Below are 13,196 nucleotides of genomic sequence, written 5' to 3'. Positions count from 1 at the left end.
CCGTCCCGTGCCAGCCCACTCCCATGTGCCCCCTTCACGACCCACCACGGCCACTTGGCATGGAGATAATTGCAATTGCTGGCGGTTTGCTAGAAATTGGGATTATTTAAGGCCTTCTGCACCTGTTTAATGGCATAGAAGCCCTGATAAATTTCCCCATATGTTACTTTCTACATTAGCTTTCTAGTACAGAGGAATATTATGTTTTACATCTTCCTGATTCCCTGAACAGGGTTAGGAGGGGAGCACTGTAGTTCGGCCATGAGAGGAGAGTGGTCTGAGAGCCCTCGGGGTAAGAATGTGATACCAGTCAGCCAAGTATGTGCAATGGTGTTACCTAAAATGTAATCTATTCGGGAGAGTGTATTTCTGCCTGGAGTGTAGCAGGAGTACTCCCGGAGCTGAGGATGGCGACATCGCCACAGATCAATCCAGCCCATTTTAGTAAGGAGCATCTGCAAATTAGTGGTGCGTGGGATGGAGGGGGTCGTGCCCGGTGCCCAAAATTTGTCAAGGGAGGGTTCCAGCATAGAGTTGAGGTCTCCCATGCAGAGGACCGTGGCAAGCAGCCGCGAATCCCGCCGCTTCATACAATATATCTAAGGAGGAGGCTGGGGGATATACACGCCAATGAGTACGAATGGTTTGCAATTAATCCATGCATGAATAAATATATAATGGCCCTCTGGGTCTTTACGCACCACATCGGGCTCCCATCGCACTGTTCGATGTATCATAAAAGATACACCTCTAGAATAGGAGGTATGTGTCGCGTCACATGCCCACTGTATACAGGGCTTTTTTAAGACTGAGGTGGTTTGGCTTGTAAGGTGCGTCTCTTGTAGACACATTAAATGTGGAGTGTGTCGTTTCATATAGGCAAAAATCATGTGGCGTTTCTTATTCTCCCCCAACCCCCTTACGTTCCATGAAAACAGTTTAAGTTACATATCAATTTAAGCACAATCAACAGCTAGAGTTGCGAACAGTTAAAACGTACTACTAATACTTGCTGATGGTTAACTTAGCAAGTATAGATTGGAAAGAAGTCCGTGGACTAGTTTCCTGCCTGTAGCACGTGGCAATAATAACGTGGTAGTCTGTGTTAGATGTAAAAAGGGAAAAAACAGACTATTGCTCCGTTCACTGGGGCCCCCAAAAGCTTATACATTCTTAACATTTAACCAGTAAACATATATATTATCTTAGGTGACAAATAGACTATTAATATACATGTGTGAATATTAGGTACCAGGTTTAAGCAACGTTACCCGATCCCCAATGGAGGGTGAATATATGGGCTGTCCAAGACATTATGACCAGCAGAGCCAGTCGTAGAACATGACCACCCATCTCAATGACAGCCTGCCGGCTGGTGTTCAGGGCCTCGGTGATCTCCGCATGGTGTTTATCCAGGAATCGGCATCAGTAGGAGACGTAAAGAAGTGTGAACACTCCTCATAGATAACCCGTAGGCGAGCTGGAAATGTCATACTGTACTGAATCTGCATCTCCCTTAGACGTTTCTTCACTCCCATAAAGGAAGCCCTTGTTTTCTGCACTGCAGCCGAGAAGTCGGGGAAGATCGATATGTTGGTGTTCTGGTAGGTGATGGTACCTTTTCTTCTGGCTGCCTGTAGTAGTTGGTCCCGATCCTTGCTGCTCATGATCCTGGCAAGCATAGTCCGCGGTGTTGCTCCTGATATAGAAGGCCTTCCAGGCACTCTATGTGCCCTCTCGATGGCGAAGGAGGTGGATAGGTTGGCATCTGGCAGCGTATCTTTCAGCCAGGCCTCCATGAAGGCTACCGGATCGCGGCCTTCAGCTCAGCGAGGTCGTGGACTCATGGATAGCCGTGAGCAGTTGCTGTGAGACCTGCTCCTGCTCCGGCCTAGGTGACGATGCTGGTGAGCGAGTGGCGGGAACTGCAACACGAGGTGGCAGTTGCCAAATGGGAGGGTCTGGTAAGGAGCAGTTCCCCCCCACCCTTGGGGAACAGCTTCTCCATGTGACCTTTTCAAATATATAAAAACACCCATCACTGGGCTTAGCGATGCCCCCTGCTCCTCTACAGCCAATCCCGAGTGTGGGGAGTTATTCATATATTTGAAAAGGTCACATGTTTCCGAAGGGTGGGGGGGGACCTGCTCCTTTCCAGCCCCTCCTAATTGGCAACTGCCTAGTCAAACAGCAGATGCTAATGAAAGGTACAATATAACATATCTTTTTTTCTGTAAAACCAATTTTTTATACAAAAACACTTTGGCAGTGTATGTACTATGCTCTGTGGGGACTGGGGGAGTGCTAAAAATGGGTCTCCTGGTGACAGGTTCCCTTAAAAGTGCCAAAGCCACCTAATGATAAATATCCCCATTAGATCCACAGGTATCATAAGGAACAGTCTTTGGGGGGAATTTTATTAATCTGTCTATGACAGAATTCTCTTGTAGTTTGCACTAGAAATACTGTCTGCGCCACACTTACAGAGGGTTTTAGATAGTTTCCAGGCACTCCAACCACTAATTCGCCAAGAGGGTTGTGGCCTATGAAAAGGGGGCATGTTTCATGGCAAAAAGTCAGTGCAAAAAAAATAATGCTGATCTGTCAGAATTTTGTCCCAATTTTCTGTTATAATATGAGCCGCAAAATTGTAATAGGTACGATTAGACACTCTTAAACTATGACAGATTTCTCATCCAGCAGCACACTCTTATATGAATCTTGTGCAGCATTAGACTGTCTAATCTAACTCTGCACTGTCTTACCTTACAACAATGTTCATAAATTTCACCCTTTGTGTGTCTCCGTTATACGGACACAAACTGGTTTATAAAAGCATCAAATGAAAAATATCTTTCCTTTGCTGAGCCATTTTAGATCCCTACGGTCTACAATGATGAATCTTTCACTGGTGACCTAGGGTTACAGAGCATGTGGTGAAGGTATCTTATTCTTTCCTGCAGTTGTTTCATTTCATCTTATTTGATAATTATTTTGTGCAGCTGTTGCTTCTGTGTCCATTTTGGCAGCAAATACTAAATTGTGCTTTTACAGCCCCATCATCTGTCGATGTTCACTACATAACAAGTGCCACATTGTCACACTCCTTTGTTAAGTTTTGTTAGGTATCAGCTGTCAATGAGTAAATACAAGTTTGGGTGAGCGACACAGTTGTTTGAGAATGTAGATTTTATGTTACAGTCACTAATCTTTTTGATATTTAGTTTTGTTGTGTCATTTGTGTTATAACTACTTAGGTGAGTTTGTAGTACTATACTGCATGTACCACCTAGACACACCTAGTTTATGAAAATATATTTAGTTTAGGGGGTTAATTTGCCTGACGGGTTCTCTTTAAAGACAGACCCCCCTGTCAAAAATATACAGTTCTGACTTACATAGAAATTTAACTTAAGAACAAACCTACGGACCCTATCTTGTATGTAATGCACCCTGCCTGTATATTGTAAAGCAACTGACAATATTAGTTACTGACAAGGTGAGTGTCAGGCTTCTGGGGTACTGGACCCTGTGGACCACAGCGGATGATGACCTGATGATCAATATCAGAACTGATTGCAGTAGTTAGTTGCAAGCGTCTGCTGTGTATGGAAGAGGTTCAGCATGTGAGCCCTCTCCATAGATCCTTAACCACATGGTGACACATAATTGCTTCACAGAAAGACTTGGCTTTTGTACAAATATTGTTTTTAAGCAAATCATTTAATCATCAGGAATGTGTCAGACATTCGTACCACAAAGAAAAACTGTAGAGTCTGAGAGCTATGCAATTAAAACTCTATAAAAATTGAGAGAAACCTTGCTGAAGTATTACATGAAAATCTAACTATCTATCTAAACAATATGGCTATACAGCAGCACAGTCCAGAAGAAGTTACGGATGCTATGCTAGAGCCTTTTGACCCAGCAAAAGTCCAAATATAAAAAGTTGTTGAACAAAAATAGAGATATAATTTATTTCATGTTTCTCATGCAGGTAGGCAACGTATTAAATAGATAGATAAATGGAAGATATATATTAAATAAATAAGGGATAGATGATAATAGATAGATTGAAGTGAAGTGAATTTTCTTTCCTTATCAAAACATTCAAGTTTTAACATAAAAGAAAGGACACTTCGTACCCTTCCTGAGGATGCAGTTAGTTTAAAGTACAAAAAAAGCTGATGCTTAAAGGCAAAAAAGGGACAAAGATACAAGGAACAGTGTAGAACCCCATTGGTAAAAAACGTAATATCTAAAGGGAGAGAAAAGATAAAAGCCACCCCTCCCCATAAGAGCACTGACTTATCATATGCATCTTTAGTGGGTAATGTATAAATATGAATGGTTTATGATGTTGTGCATAGAGTTATTTCCTTTGGCTTTACTTTGCAGTACACAGTGTATTTAGCCTTGGGTATGTATTGTGTTAGCAGGAAGTTATGTTGTTATGCTTCACTATAGCATCAGAAAGTGACTAATATTTTTGCTGAATCATCCCTCTTCTGTTTTCTTCATCTCCAGTAGATAAGATAGTATCAGTTAACTTGTGATTATATCAGATGTAAACTGTAACCAAACGGCTGCTTAATAATAGTAGTTCATTTCTCTATACCAGTGATGGCTAACCTATGGCATTGGTGCCAGAGGTGGCGCTCAGAGCCCTTTCTGTGGGCACTCAGGTCATCACCAGAGATGACTCCAGGTATATTCCTGCAGTCCCAGACAGCCCAGGACTTGCTGTGCAGAGGTATTTTAAAGTGACAGCTGTACCTGGGACTATTTTCTGCTTTATTGGTGTCCTCAGGTGCTGGTATCAATGAAAACTGTGACAGAGCAGGGAGTATAAATCACAAATTGAATTTCTGTGTACTTTGCGATAAATAAGCGGGTCTTTGTTGTAGTTTGGGCACTCGGTCTCTAAAAGGTTTGCCATCACTGCTCTATACAGTATATTTGGGATTTTTATGCAGATGGAGTAATAAATCATTGACTAAGACAGAAAAAGGACAACCACAGTAAAGGGGTTTTCTAATAAAGGTATCCATTGTCCACATCCCCTGGTCATGGAAGAGGACTCGTGTTATCCTTTTGTTACTTACGGTATATGTCATATAATACTACAACAGGAGCAATTCATTCCTTAAAATAGGTTGTTTTTGACTATGTTTTGAAAGACGGCTCATTTTATGATTTTCAACTATGTTCTATCCTTTAAAAAGGTATTTATCGAAATGTTACTACATTTAGTAGAAAGAAGTGTATATAGAATGAAATTCCTTCTCTAAAATCCTACATTTAATAATGAGCATGATAAGATGAGAGTATAAATTGGAGAATATTGAAGAAAGCTTATCTACAAATTAAAGGTGAAATGGAACTGTTGAATAAAGGATTCTGGAGCAATACTTTATATATTATAGGGAAATTAATATGGTATTTGATCATTCATCACATCCTTTCCATCTACAGTTCCTTATAAATTGTGAAATAGACATAGTTATGTTAGAGTCCTATATCTCCCTCTAATGGTCACTTGCAGTATTTCCCTTTCATTGTAAAATTCTATTTTTTCTGTGATGTTAAATACTTTGTGTAAAAAATAAGGAATAAGGAATGATATCTCTGTTGGCTAACCAGAAAATTATATTTGCTGCAAGATTTCAGGGCACACACAGTTTTTTTTTACAAAATGAAGGGCAATAGGGTGATGGTCAAGGAATTCAGGGGTCTGGAAAGTTTCTTGTGGGGCTTAGTGTGTATATATGTAATGGTCTAATTGAGATATGTACAATTTGCAATATAACATGAAAGTGACAACATAAACATTTTAAATTTCTTGTTTGCATTGAATAAAAAGAATTTCATAGGTCTAAGGTAGTTGAGCTATATTATAATATATTATATTTCCGGATAGTGAAGGAAGCATGTAACATCTATATTTTTATTCAGGGTCGGCTCCAGGTTTCAGGAGGCCCCTGGGCGACATAGTGAACTCATGCAGTGGGATTAAAAATTCAGAAACTAAAACAGTCTCCTGTTCTTTAGTTTATCATACCGAACAGCCCCCCTATGGATTCATTAATTACAGCCCCTCCTTACCCCATGGATTCCTTATGTACAGCCTTATGTGGGCCCCCCAGCAGCCCTGGGCCCCAGCAAATGCCCAGGTATGCCCACTGCTGATGCTGGCCCTGTTTTTATTCAGTATTGCAGTATTGATATTGAAGTTAAAGGCAAGGCATAAAGTCCAAACGGTTCATGTTAGTAGAATATTTTGCAAGGAAATATGCTTGTATTTTTCTGTTGGTCATTTTGTGACATATCAATGGCACAATCTGTGCAGTGCTCAGTATGTAATGGAGCCCAATGTCATTTTAAAATGACTGTGTGTAATGGCTGTTGCAGTGCACCGGTGCTCCCCTACCGCTTCAGATCTTTTGTATGGGTGCTGCTTTTTCTTGTCATCTCCGCCTTGGGCACCTGGTAGCTGCTTTGGAGCGCTGGAAGCAGCACTGACCGGACGACTGGGTTCTTCCCAAGCCTTACTCTAGTCCTGGATTTCTTGCCTCTATTAGTGGTGTTTCCCAGAGTCATTACACAGTTTCCGCCAAGTCTGTTCTACTCTGGTTTCTGCAGGACCTGCGATGTGCATCACTTCCTGTGAATAACAGGATCGTGCATGTGACCTGTGCAACCAATCCTGGTCCTCCAGCAGGTATCTTCCTCCGTGCCTGAGGGTCAAAGTACATTGTGTCGGCCTGTAGTGGTGCTGCTGCTTCTATTCCTGACTTGTGTTTTATCCTGGATTCCGCCACTTCTCCAATCCTGCACTGCTTTTCCTGTGGTCTATCTTCATTGCATGCCTGGCATCAGTTCTGGTGTTCGCAAGTCCCCCTAGACCAGCTGCCAAGTGGATTCTATCTATCCACGAGGATTCTATGCCCTCCAAGTTACTTAATAAAAAAATTGTTCTAGCACAGCTGGCCTTTGACAGCCATTCCAATGATACCTATATAATGCTTCTGGCTTCTTCTTATCCTGAGATATAGCGTCATATAATTATCAGCCCTATCTGTAAAATCTTCTCAACTGCAACTGAAGTGGGCAGGACTTCCTGGTTGTGACATCGGCTAAGGGCAATCATGCAAACGTGTACAAACACAGACAATCAGAACACAGAGTGAGTGTTACTACTTGTACAGAGATCTAGTGCAGAGCAAGGCAGAGAAGACACAGAGCTGAAAACACAGAGCACTGGATCTCTGCATCAGAGTAAGAAAAGATCATACACTAATCTACTACACCACAAAGAAAAATATATATTAAAACATGTCCACCTACAAACATAGGAATAAAAAGATGAACACATGGCATCCGTATTTATACATACATATATATACAGAGAGTGAAAGCTCTACAGAAGACCGCCTCTCTGAGAGGACCCCTCCCAAAAAGACTGTTTTTTTGTAATTCAATTACTGATTTTATTATTTTTATTTTATTTTTTTATTGTTTATCATTAGAGATGAGCGAGCACTAAAATGCTCGGGTGCTCGTTATTCGGTACGAACTTTTCCCGATGCTCGAGTGCTCGTACCGAATAACGAGCCCCATTAAAGTCAATGGGAGACCCGAGCATTTTTTCACTAACACAACACATTAAAAGAACAGTAAATAATAACACATTCCACATGTTTCCAGATGTTTTAATTGTAAGAATACATTAAAAAAACACTATTCTTCACTTTATAGGTGTTCGCGCGTGTCTCCCGCTAAGTTAGGAGATGTGCGCCGAACATCTGGATGTGAAGAATAGTGTTCTTTCAATGTGTTCTGCAATTAAATGGTCCTGTGTTCACTGTTTTCACTGTTTTAACTGTTTTTATTCTATTCTTCACTTTGCAGATGTTAGCACAAGTCTTCCGATAATGTCGGAGATGTGCGCGCACATCAACAATGTGAAGAATAGTGTTATTTGAATGTGTTCTGCACTTAAATGCTCTTGTTTTCACAGTTTGCACTATTTTTATTCTATTCTTCACTTTGCAGATGTTCGCGCATGTCTCCCGCTAAGTTTGGAGATACGCGCTAACATCAGCAATGTGAAGAATAGAATAAAAACAGTGAAAACACGAGCATTTAAGTGCACATTGCAGAACACATTCAAATAACACTATTCTTTACATTGCTGATGTTCGGCGCACATCTCCGAACTTAGCGGGAGACACGCGCGAACACCTGTAAAGTGAAGAATAGTGTTTTATTAATGTATTCTTACAATTACATCTGGAAACATGTGTTATGTGTTGAAGAACAGTGTAAACACTGTTCTTCTGTGTCTTTTATTAATTTAATGCTCGAACTCGAGCCGGCGAGATACTCGTCCGAGTAACGAGCCGGTCCGAGTATGCTAATACTCGACCGAGCAGTATACTCGGACGAGTATACTCGCTCATCTCTATTTATCATACTTTATGGAAGCTGCACCAAATCTGCAGACCACCCCTTTCCTGTGCAAAGGGGTCTGCTCAAAGTGGTTTCACTGTATATATACTGTGCTGTTTGTGTAGGATCTGATTCATTAGCCTGAGCTCTGTCTTTATTTGTGCATGGATTCAGACTTTCACAATTATGCTACATTCAAACTTTCAGATATGTCCACCTTTATTACATACCATTGGGCAGTATGCAGAGACTTCTGCCCAGACTGCAGCATGTAATTGAATGACCTGAAGCATGTGATCACATATATTTTGCTCTGTCAATATCCTTGAGTTTACATGCTGCCAGCAATAGTGATGACTGATATTCTTTTGCATCAAGCAGCTACAGATCATCTCGTGGCGCCCCTCCCAACAAGATCCACCCACCCTCCTCTCATATCCAGCCATACAGATATGGATTCCCATAGCAACTAAGGAAGCCAGTGGAAAAGAGAGCAGCCAGGGGGACAAGGTAAAACCCTTGCTAGCAGGCAAACAGCTGCAGATAGCTAATGAGAGTATAATAGAGAATTGCTTATTTTAGACATAAAGTTTTCTATACTTTACACTTGTTATTTAAGTAAACATTAGCACCCATAAACAACAATTTCTGCATGTGAATGTGGGAAATGGGTCAATCTAAGAAACTAGTACATTTACAAGTGGGTAATGGAGACATGGTTATGCAGGTTTTAAGCTTCACTGAAAAAATCTAGGTGTTGATAAATGGAGGCTGATAATTTGGGAGAGTTTGGGGATACACAGGGCAATGCTATTAAGACCCGACAAAAGATAGAGCAAATAACATCTCAAAAGGATGAGTCACATGTAATGGGTATTAATACCTCCATTTGTCAGTAAAGTCAGACTGCATGCACATATATTTTGCTATGTATGGGCAATGTAGCAGCAAACATATGTAACCATATGTATTATGTACACTGGAATCTACATAGCACACATATGTACAGTTAAATTTGTACACTTTTCCTAACTTTTTTTAACTTGTAAGGAATACTTATAGCCTTCTCTGTAGTGTAGTACAGTGTCTGTAGAACATATAAATATTTTCTTACCTACAATGCCTATATCACTTTCTTATCTGATGTCCACCTAGAAGGCTGTCTCAGGCTACATTAAGTTGTCTGCTCTTTGAAACTGTTAGCAGCCCTGAAGCAATTGATCACTGTGTATCAGTCTCATATCTGTCCTCACCGATATCCTGTAACGTTCAGTTAGAGGTTCGTGTGCATAGAAGATGGGATAACTCTTGTGGCTAGACAGCGTCCTGACTGCAGCAAAGCACCTGCTGTCTCAACACGGTATACTTGTTAGAGCTTTTATCCTCAAGGCTCATATATCCCCAATTCAGCAATTCAATGAAGATACTATGGACTGATATTTCAGGTGATTCACCTACCATTGGTCAAACTATTTTTGTTATGTGCTTACATTAATAACACATAGTTACATTACAGCAATTCACTTTTCATTTGTTGTCCACAAAATATATGGATGTGAGTCAAACATTGACATTTTTTTTAACACATTCAGAATTATCCTTAAAATGACAAATATCCTAAATTGTCTTTGCTGGTTCTTAAAAGTAACAAAGGAAACTTTTTACCCTTTTGACCTTAGCAGTGCAATTCTAAGTGATAAACTAAACAAACATGAAATTTTAATGAGATGGGAAATTAGTCTATTCTCATATTTCAACAAGTGACATTACACCATGGTTGTTTCATTGGCAGATACACCTCTACCAGTAATAGACGTTTATCCTAAAAGAGTTTTTTTTCTTACATTTTTTACTCTTAATAAGTATCTAGCACAGAAGACTTGTCTGAAGCAAGAAAGGAATGCCTAGACACCAAAAACTTGTGGCCTCTGAAAATGAAGGTAATACAACACTGATTGGGTAACTTTTTACAGTTTATTTCTTATCTCTTTCATTTGTATTCCAAATAATTTCTTTAGGCTGGTTTAGTTGCTACTTATACTACTTATTGCTACTTATACTACTAAAATAGTGTTTATTTTTAAAATATATAATACTAAAACTATGCTATTATTTATACTACTTACATATACAATATATATATGTTACATAATATATTAATTTTTATACTTTTAAAATGTATAATACTGTTTACATTTATACTGTTACTTTGAATGCTACTTTTTATGCTAGTATTATTTATACTAAATACAAAAAATATAAAATACATAAAATATAAAAATATATACTATAAAAAATGGGATTTGACCACATCCACTATATTATCACAAATTTTTTAGCAAATCTAAGCACTGTTGTTTCTATATGCATCTCCACTCATTAATGGCATTAAATGCAACTGCCTCAATAATCCCATTCTCTTTGTTTATACTTTTCATGGCTACAATGCAAAGAATGTTACAACTTGCATACTAAACAAAGGCTCAGATGTCCTTAAATATTTTCCCATATTGGTTCTGCACACTGAATACTAGCAGATTTACTATTGTAATGCCAGTACTACATATTCTACTATTCATACTAGTATTATGTAAGCCACTTTTTATTAAAGTACAATATTTGCTACTTTCTAAAAACTTGGATGCGTTGGAGCTGGTGCTCAGCATGCTCAGTGTATAACATAACACAGTGTTATGCATCTTTATTTCACTGTGTTAGGTGAATAAGAGCTTGAACAAGGGATCAGTGAATCGCTTGTTCAAGCCAACCGGTAAAAAAAAATTACTGTTTAAAGCAGTTTTTAAAATAAAATAATTAATTAAATGAAGTAATTTTTTACTTAACAGTTTTTTTATATCAACTGTCTATTTAATGAATTGTTTTACAATAATCCCGCACGCGAACGGGTACAACCCCTGAACTTTGAACTCCGGTAACCCACATGATCACTCACAAGTACTTCTGGGTTCCCGGTCAAACGACAGGATATAATATGTGTAATGTTCACTATGTACTATGCCTGATGAAAGCCCCAGTCTGGGGCTGAAACGCGTCGCATTCTATGTCTTATCAATAAAGCGGATTCCTTTAGCAAATCGGTCCTCCGCGTGGACTCCATACGCAGTGCCACCCCAACCTCTCTTTCGGGTAAAAGGACATTACAATAAAGTGACAGTGCAAATCTGCTCAGAATGGTGCAGCTTCCCTTCAATGCCCTGGCGTGTGCCCATACAGCACGTTACCACCACATATAGGGTATTAAAATACTTGGGAGAAATTTTGGATTAAACTTTGTGGAGTGTTTTGGTATTTTATCCAGTGATTTTTTGAAAAAAATATTCATTTAGCCAAAAAAAAATTTGTTTTAACTCCTGTAAAACAATTAAAGGGTTTACACAATTCAAAAAAGTTGTTTTACATACGTTGATATGTGTAGTTTCTAGAATATGGTAATTTTACTATTATTTAGGCCTATCAAAGTGACTTGAAAGCTGAGCCGGTCTTTAAAAGCATGATTTAGAAAAATAGCACCGAAAGTTCAAAGCCCCTTAACATCCTACAAAAATGAGAGGATACATAAAAATCAATGTCAACATAAAGTAGACATTCGGTAAATGTTAGTTATCAAGTCTGTTATGACTATGTGTTGAAAAATAGAACATTTTGAAGTTCATTAATAATTACTTTTTCCAAATTTACACCAAATATCAATTTTTTTCATAAATCAATGAAACCACATTCCACCAAAATTTTCAACTAACATGAAGTACAAAGTGTCACGAGAAAACAATTTCAAAATAACTTGGATATGTTAATCCAAAGTTATAACCATTTATAGTGACATAGTGATTTATGTCAGATTTGAAAATATGGGCCGTGTCAGGAAGGGGAAAAGTGGCTTCAAATGCAAGGGGTTAATGGAAAATATTAGTTTTTATTTTGTTTTGATTTTGTACACTGTACCCTCAACATGGTTATAAAAGTCCTCATCAAGCATTTTTGTTATTGCTGATTTCCACTGTAAATGGGCAAAGCTAGGATCCTAACCCTTAGAGTACGGGGAAATATGCAAATACGTTTTTCAAGGTGTGAAATGGAAAACAATGCCTCTTTTCGCTACCTTGAAAGGCAACTCCTTAAAGCCAAGCATGACCTAATAACTTCCCTCCTTGGAAAACTTATTTTCACATTTCCCAGAATTCCCTAGTGGAGCATCAAAGGCTTTAAGTCTCCACATGCCTATAAGACGGCCTTAATTGGCAATGTCTCCATAAGGAAAACTCCCACTTCCTAACCCCTAGAGTATGCAGATGTTTTGCATTATAGTGTTTCCCTTTTTTTTACTCCCAACCAACCAAAAGTAATAATTTTTTATATTTTTCGATATACAGATACATATGAGGGCTTGTTTTCTGTGTAGCAAATTATTTAAAGGAAATCTACCACCGACAAAACAGCTATTGAAACCACACATACCTCTAGTTAGCTGCAAGCATGCTGAGGCATGATCTTAATTTTTTTTAGCTATAAAACCCATTTAAAATTATGTTAATTACTCTCAGGTGCTCCTGGCACATCACAACCTCTGCCCCCAACTATGCAGGCCCCATTTTGGTGTAGGTAATGCTGTTACCACTTTCAGTTTGTTGTCCATATGACACACACCCTTTATTATTTGAGTCAGGCTGTTCATGAAGCTTTTATAGTTTTGATATTTCTTAATAACTTTAAACCATTTTATACAA

The 13,196-nt window shown here is 38.9% G+C and overlaps 1 protein-coding gene across 1 annotated transcript in view; it reads left to right on the top strand.

The window, feature by feature from the left end:
- The first annotated feature begins 8,837 nt into the window (after positions 1-8,837).
- LOC140083763 (transmembrane channel-like protein 1) overlaps positions 8,838-13,196 on the top strand; it is a 31,777-nt gene continuing 27,418 nt past the window's right edge. Inside the window, exons 1-2 of the mRNA XM_072126406.1 lie at positions 8,838-8,961; positions 10,315-10,391. Of these exons, the coding sequence (XP_071982507.1) occupies positions 10,352-10,391 (40 nt within the window). The 5' untranslated portion in view covers positions 8,838-8,961; positions 10,315-10,351. The remainder of the gene's footprint in view (positions 8,962-10,314; positions 10,392-13,196) is intronic.

Source organism: Engystomops pustulosus, chromosome 1 (assembly GCF_040894005.1).
Source record: "Engystomops pustulosus chromosome 1, aEngPut4.maternal, whole genome shotgun sequence".
NCBI classification, from domain to species: domain Eukaryota; kingdom Metazoa; phylum Chordata; class Amphibia; order Anura; family Leptodactylidae; genus Engystomops; species Engystomops pustulosus.
This window is presented reverse-complemented; position numbering and strand designations above follow the sequence as displayed.